Raw genomic sequence first — 7,734 nt, 5'->3', positions numbered from 1 at the left:
AAAAAAAAAAGTAATTAGACAATTCCCTTAACTTCCAGCCACCAAATCCCTAAGTCTACCTGTATCTACACTCATCTCCGCCTTCTTTCTTCATGTTGTACTGCAAGAGAAAGCTCCTTACTTATGCCCTGGAAAATCATTCCTATTAAAAAACTTGGATGGTTATTCCTTCTCTGCCCTGCACTTTTAACTTTCCTACTGTACCAGTTCCACCATTTCATAAACATTAAAACATGCTGACATCTCATTGTGATAGGAGAAAAAGAATCTTTTCCTGACCCGTCACCTTTTTGACATACCATCCTGTGTCCTTTCCTTTATAGTCAAACTTTTGGAAAGAAGTTTCTGCTCATATTCCATCCTATTTCACTTGATCACTTGACATCTGATACAACTGACCACTCCTCTATTCCACTTGCTTTTGTGAACACCACAAATACTATTTTTTCCTTTAATCTTATTCCTTCTGCATGTTTCTTTGCTATGTTTCTTTTCCTAAATTTTACATTTTGTGCTTCCAATACAGCACTCCCTAGTGGTCTCATCTACTCCACTGTAATTATTTACTATCTAAATGCTCATATCCCTCCTAAACTTACCATTCCATTCTTTTATTTGAGCTCTAGGTCCATGTAATTAACCAGGCAAATGTCTACGACTGAATCAATAATTTCTACGTATTAGAGTAGGTTTCTTCTCCTACTCTAATATGCCAATCTGAGGAAATTATGTTACTATGCTCAAGTTAAAAAATGATTACATTTTTCTCCCTTTTCTGTACAAACACATTCTATCAAACCTCCCTCTTAAGTATCATTCAAACCCATCTATTTTTCCTAATTCCCACTGCTACCAACTTTTCCTAATTCCCACTATTTAAAACAAGTCATTGTCTTCTTTCTCCTAGATCACCATAATTCTTATGCCATAGAGTTCATTCTCCACCATGAAGCAAGAATGAAAAGTATGAAGGACAAATCTAATCATATTACCACCCTGTGGAATACCTTCTCCTAATGGTTTCCCTTTGCTTCTAGGATAAAGGCCAAAGCTAGTTTTTATTTTTCTTTGTTCAGAATTTTAATATACCTACAAAGCCTGCATAATCATCACCCAGCTGATTATCCAAATTCATCTTGTAACTCTTGGCCCCACCTCATTCTCTTCCCTCTCTGCCTTAACCACAATTGACTAAGTAGTTCCTTAAATGTGTCGCACTCCTTCCCATCTCAGGGCCTTTCACATAATTTCCCATAAGCCATAAGAGTTATCTACTCTAGGACGTTATGCTTCTCCAAACTAACTCCTACTTATTTTGCTAACCATACCTTAAACATTTTTTTTACCCAGAAAAAAAATCTTCTGGATGCCTGGATTATCTTAGGCTGTCCTTTATATGACCATATCTAGCACTTACCCTATTTGTAAATAATTAGCATTGAACTCCCCTGGACTATAAGCTTCATTACGACAGAGGCTTCATCTCTCCTAGATTTATGTATCCCCAGTACATTTTATGGTGGCTGACCTATATCAATCTCTCAAAAAGTATCTGTGGAGTAAATAACAAATTAACAATTGTGAGGATACCAAGATGTCCTTAGAAGTTATCAAAGTTTAGGACATAAAATTCCTAAATTATCAAGAAATAAACAATTCACCAAAATATTTTTTAAAAGGTAAAAAAGAAAACCAATGAATAAACTGAACAGCTATAAAATGCTACTGAAGATGGAAACTTGTTTATATGCAATTTGATCTTCTGGGAAACAAATTTGGGGCTCCCTAAGTAAAGCAATAAATGGAACAGCTTTATACTTACACAAAGGCTAGGAACAAGACTAGATAGATTGACATGTCGTGGTGCAAACATGTGGAGCTGCTGAAGGCAAGATATGGCAGCTGCCTGAACAAGAGAATCTGAATGGTCCTGAGTTATTGCACAACCCACCAAACAGGAAGAACGAATTGTGGAAATTGTTGCTCCATTCCCTAATAGTACAAAAGAAGACAGTGTAAAATACAATTATTTTATTAGTAAAAGACAACTATTTCTAAATAGTCCCTCTGCTACTTATTATTCATATTGTTTCAAAAACAAAAAGTCCACAGGAATTATTTTAAAACACAATTATATATGAATGACAATAATTCATTTCTCTGAGATTTAGCTAGGTTTATATTTATTTCCTAATAGATTATTAGAATCTTTTAAACACACTGTTTTGTTTGAAAGAATTAGAAGATTCTTCAATCTCTGGTTCTCTGCTTAACCAATATTATTAATTTCTATTATAAAATAACTTCAAATCTTATTTTTTATTTAATATGATTGATGGCAATTTTTACAGACAGCAAAAATATATGCCTATTTAAAATGCTTTAACTGCCAAATATAATTAAAATAATTATGCATATATATATACACATACAGACCAAGCAAGGAAATCAGAGTTATATACTTCAGTTTGCATTCTAGTTCAAAATACGTATCACCTCATCATCATCACATCAGAAAGTACTTGGTAAACATCTTTAGTTAATCAAAGGTTTCCCATATCCTTGTGATAGTCACTGGAAGAAATAACTATCAACTTTCTCAGAGGATCTAAGTCCAAGAAAGACACATATTTAAATCAGATATTGTTCAAGCCTAAAGTTCTTTCTTAAGGTCTTTTTTCTATTGCTTTATTTAAAAAAATATGTATCCAAATGGAAGTAACATAGCAAGGTGGGTAAGAATGCAGACAAAGGAAACTGATCTGGACTTCACCTCTGACTCCAGGTACTCACTAGCAATACATGCACATATGGATATTACGTGTGTGTGTGTGTATATATAAATATAAATAACCTCGGAAAAGTTCTTAACTTCTTTCGGCTTCAGTGTTTCATTGGTAAAATGGAAAGCTATATCCTTCTCAGGATTACTGTCAGAATTAATGAGATAAAAGTTAAGAAAAGTCTAAGAAGACAACTGGATGGCACTCTAGGCAAAAAGAACTCCACTTTCATCTTTGTCTTCATGCGGTTCCAAGGAAAAGTTCACTTAGAAATATTTACTCTGCTAAAAACATCTAAAAACACTGTCATGTCCCAGGTTCACTAAATTAAATAGAACACACAAAACTACAGAGCTCCAGATCTTCAGTAAATTGCAAGCATGAAGTACACTGTAATTATTATTGCAAGATTTCTTTAAGCAACATGCTGATGACATTCAGGAAATTGAAAGATAGTAATTCTAGTTCCTTTAAGAAGCACTTACTTACCTTGCAGTTCTGGACCAACAGTAGTTATTATAGCACCCAAGCATCTACCCAAACACTGATGAACTTCTGTATGTGAAGGTGGAACTGTTAACAATGAGGTAAGAACTAAGGATAATGTTGGTTCCACATAGCCGCGGTACATTGGGCCACTAGAATCCACTATCAAAGCAAGTGAATGTAGAGACCAAGTCTGTAATAAAAAGACAATTTTGTTTTAGTTATAAAGAATAAAGTATACTGAATTGATTTTTTAATTTAAGCATTTGTAAATACTAAAATGTTAGATTTTAAATCAATAGTCTAGAAGTACTCCTGTCCTTTGAGTAACACAGGTTTAAGCTGCTCAGGCTCACTTTATACATGGATTTTCTTATAAGCAGATAATATAAACTTATGGTTTCAATAAATACTGTACAGCAGTAAGTATAAGGTTACAGACATAAATATATATGTTTCAGATAAGTTTTTTAACAAAAGATGGGAAATAAAGATACCTGTGATGTCTACTAACACCCATTAATTCAAGACTTTTTTACATAAGCCACTTTTAGAGTTGTGAAGTATATGTATAGTATAAAAGAAGAAAATGAATTTATCATTACAATTTGATTTCTAGATACTCAAAGTCACTTAACAGAAAAAGTTTATGCAGTGTTTACACATTAGTTGCTTTGATTATGTTGGCTTATGTTACTTTTAATTTCCTAGAGAACACATTTAAAGTTTTTAATAGAAAACCGACCATAACTGAGATGCTAATTTTGAAGTATAATTTGAAGTGCTTTTTTAAAAATCAAGCTACGGTTAGCCTTTCACATGCAACATAAGAAAGAAAACACTAAAATATTTTTGAATAATGAACTAGAAGGACTGTGCCAGGAACACTATACCGAACCAAAATATCACATGAATGTGCTGGCGACAGAAATTATTTTAGATGAAAAGATTCTAGAAATATATCACTCAGAGATTCCTCCTAAAATAAGCACTGATGGAAAAATAAGCCTACCAAATAAACTAATAGGAAGTGTGTCTACCAAATAAAAATAAAATAAAACAAATACCTAAAGAGAGTTGATACAAAAAATAAAGTATTATTGAAAAATAAATTTCTAGTAATTATAATAAAATATATTAAGATAATTATACCATCATAAAGAATAAATTTTGAGTTAGGATTTTTAAACAGAAGATGAGGAAAATCTTAATAATTACTTTTCCATTGTTATGAAGATATAAACTAAAATAGTACCTTAGGGAGAATGTAATTGATCCAAATTATAGTAAAATGTCCTGTCATATAAAAAGGCAGTATGGTCATTTAGGAAAATTCAGTTTTAAGAAGTTAATGTAAAAAAGTGCTGAGAAAGAGGTGAAGACAAGAAAGAATACTAGCCTACTAGCTCCTACTTGACATTAAAAAGAAAGGAACAACTTCTTGGGTAAAATAATTTTATAATTGTGCTATTTTCTTCTAGACTATCCTGAAAACATAATTTTTTAAAAAGATTTATTTATTTATGCATACAGAATTGGGTACAGGCTAGAGGTGCAGGGGTGGTGAAAGGATTCACCAGAGACAAGAGTGGGGAGCAGAAGAGGCAGATGTATTGAAATAAACTGCTGAGGGGAGCAGTGGGAGGGTCAGGGGAAGTCTCCCACGCCATGTGGATCAGCTCCCTGGCGGGGATAGAACTTGTGCTGTAGTGGCTTCTGAGAGCTTCATAATGCGGTGCTTTAACCAGTTGTGCCACCAGGGAGAACTTTAAAAAGCAGTATAGCACCTCTTTGGGACAAGATTACTGATATTGTTCTGAATTTTCTTGAAAATTTTGCACTTTTAATACCTTGAAGCCTTTATTAAGAAGTCAAAGGTGGCCCTCCCTGGTGATGCAATGGGTTAGGACGCAGCACTACAAACTGGCCACAGCAGTATCAGAAGAGTTTGATCCCTGGCCCGGGAAGTGACCCACATGGCATGGCAGACCTCTCCTGACCCCCGCTGCTCCCCTCAGCAGTGTACCTTGTCGATCTGCCTGTTCTGCTCCCCACTTTGTCTCTAGTAGATTCTCTCACCAACCCTGTACCTCTGGTCTGTACCCCAGTTTTGTATGCATAAATAAATAAATCTTAAAAACATATATTAAAAAAAAAAGGAGTCAAAGGCAAACTAAGTCTAAGGACTAAAACTTATTGTTGACTTAATGTTTTTTAGCTTATACTGTGAAGGAGCCCATTCATCAATAAACTAATGACAGGCAGTAATTGCAATTAAATGTGTGAGCCCCAAAATGAAGCTGATGAGTTGAATGCTGCTGTATTTGTACACTCTTACCACTTCTAGGTGCATCAACATCAATAGGCAAATCAAGATTTGGTATATTTTCATGCAAGTGAGGCTTTTCACCCTCATTGTATTGCATACATTTGTGTTTTAAGAAGAAACAAACAAACAAACAAATTCAAGGTGTGTATTTTTAAGATTCAACCAATGATCCTAGGTTGGGGTATTAAAATGATTAAGCATAGTGATAAGAAATTTGACCTATCTAACAATGTAAAGCAATGCAAAAAAAAAAAAAAGGAAATAATTGCGAAGGATAATAATAAAAAGAAAACTATGTTTACTATTACAAATATGATTCATAAAGCAAAATGATAGAGAAGACCTTAACACATTTTTCCCCAGCAACCGATCTCTACTATTGGACAAAAAACATAGTCCTAAAAAATTTTTTTTCATCTTCATAAGAAAATATCAGTATTATAGTACCTGGACTTCAGAGGATGTCCCATCTTGTGCTAAAGCCAATAAAATGCTGACACTGGTCTTCAGATGCTGTCCTGAGCCAATTCCACCAACATAACGATGCAAGCAACCCAAAGCCAATGAATGACCAGTTCTGGAGACAACATCTCGGGCTGATTTCAACCTGAAAAAAGTTAAGACTTCAGGGACAGATCTTTCTATTGTCCTATGGCAATAACAAGTTTATGAGTCACACAATAAAAGGGATTTAGTCTGCAGATCAGAAGACTACACTCATAATTACTTCTTCCTACACTCCCTCATGAGAGATTCAATTTAAAATGGTTGGTTAATGTTATACATTTCCCTGAACACGTCTACTTTTAGAGAAAACTTGAAAAAGAAATCAGAACTTCTCATATTACTTTTGATATAACATGTTTTTTGCTTTTTCACTGAGGCAATGCTGGTTTACAACACTGTGATTCAAATGTTGTCACCCCACCACACCTTTGATCTCTGTGAGTTCTCTTTTTAATTAACATGCAAAGACCTTCTTAAAGCTTAATAGTTAACTTTATCTTTTGTTTGGGAATAATTTAAGAGATGATAAATATGGCAGTAGCTAGGGAAAAAAAGGTTTATTCCAAAAAGTGAGTAACAGAAAGAATTTGGGGGGAATAAAGTGAGTGGGGAGTCAGACAGTGATAAAAAGATTTCAGGGCACATCTTAAATGAATACACGTAACTGAGAGTTCTACTGACAATTCCCTCAATTCTTTAATAGCGTCAGCAGCTGGATTAGAAGCCCTCACCACAATGCAAGTTTCTAACTGGTTACAAGTCTTTCAAAACTGAAAGTTTAATCAATTATCGAATTCAAAATGGAAATCATTATTAGAAATCCAAAATTTTGTCACATGTTAACCATGTGGAAAATGTATAGTCTATTTAAAAATTATTGATTACTTAAACAATATCATGTCTACTTATTGGTAAAGAGTAACACTTACTTATCAAAGCTATATTGGGCCATTCTAGCAATAAAAGTCGCCTCCCCAACCACCTGAGCCATTCTTCCAAGAGCTTCCCCTGCTGCACATCGCAATATGGGGTTTGGGTTGTCAAGAGCGCCCATAACCAGCGTGAGAGCAGATTTACGAACTTCCTCAGGTCCTAATGTACTTTTGTTTTCAGCTAAGCCCTACAGTTAATAAAAAAAGAAGCAATAATGATGATGCCAATTCACATAAAAAGACAAAGACAATTTTTATATACATGTTTTTATACATTATTTCTGCAACTATCTTTCACATGCATATACTGTCTAGAATCAGTAACTGTTAAATTGACATTAATCAATTTATTCAATGTGATTTCAGAATGTAATATAAAGTCCTACTGGCCCTAAAACCATTAACCCCTATAAGTGTCTGCACTCAAAAGACAAACACTTAAAAGTTGTTTTTTTACATATAAAGGACCCTAAACTATTCAGTAATTTTAATTATTTTACCTGTTTGATTTAACATTATAACTATCTAGAGCCTCGTGAGTATGAAACATCGATTCATTTACATAAAATTTCAAAAAAGACATTTATTTCTTAAAGAGCTTATGCAGGCCCTCCCTGGTGGCGCAGCGGGTTAAAGCACAGCACTGAGAATCTGAAGCCACTTCCGCATGAGTTCGATTCCCGCCTGCCGCCTGCCC

The 7,734-nt window shown here is 34.2% G+C and overlaps 1 protein-coding gene across 1 annotated transcript in view; it reads right to left on the bottom strand.

Annotated features, from left to right (window-relative positions):
* HEATR5B (HEAT repeat containing 5B) overlaps positions 1 to 7,734 on the bottom strand; it is a 76,161-nt gene that overhangs the window by 41,438 nt on the left and 26,989 nt on the right. The window contains exons 18-21 of the mRNA XM_004686296.2: positions 7,035 to 7,225; positions 6,046 to 6,205; positions 3,273 to 3,462; positions 1,823 to 1,992 (exon numbers count right to left, since the gene is read on the bottom strand). Coding sequence (XP_004686353.1) covers positions 1,823 to 1,992; positions 3,273 to 3,462; positions 6,046 to 6,205; positions 7,035 to 7,225 — 711 coding nt within the window. The remainder of the gene's footprint in view (positions 1 to 1,822; positions 1,993 to 3,272; positions 3,463 to 6,045; positions 6,206 to 7,034; positions 7,226 to 7,734) is intronic.

Source organism: Condylura cristata, unplaced genomic scaffold (assembly GCF_000260355.1).
Source record: "Condylura cristata isolate star-nosed mole 26May11 unplaced genomic scaffold, ConCri1.0 scaffold00020, whole genome shotgun sequence".
Classification (NCBI taxonomy): domain Eukaryota; kingdom Metazoa; phylum Chordata; class Mammalia; order Eulipotyphla; family Talpidae; genus Condylura; species Condylura cristata.
This window is presented reverse-complemented; position numbering and strand designations above follow the sequence as displayed.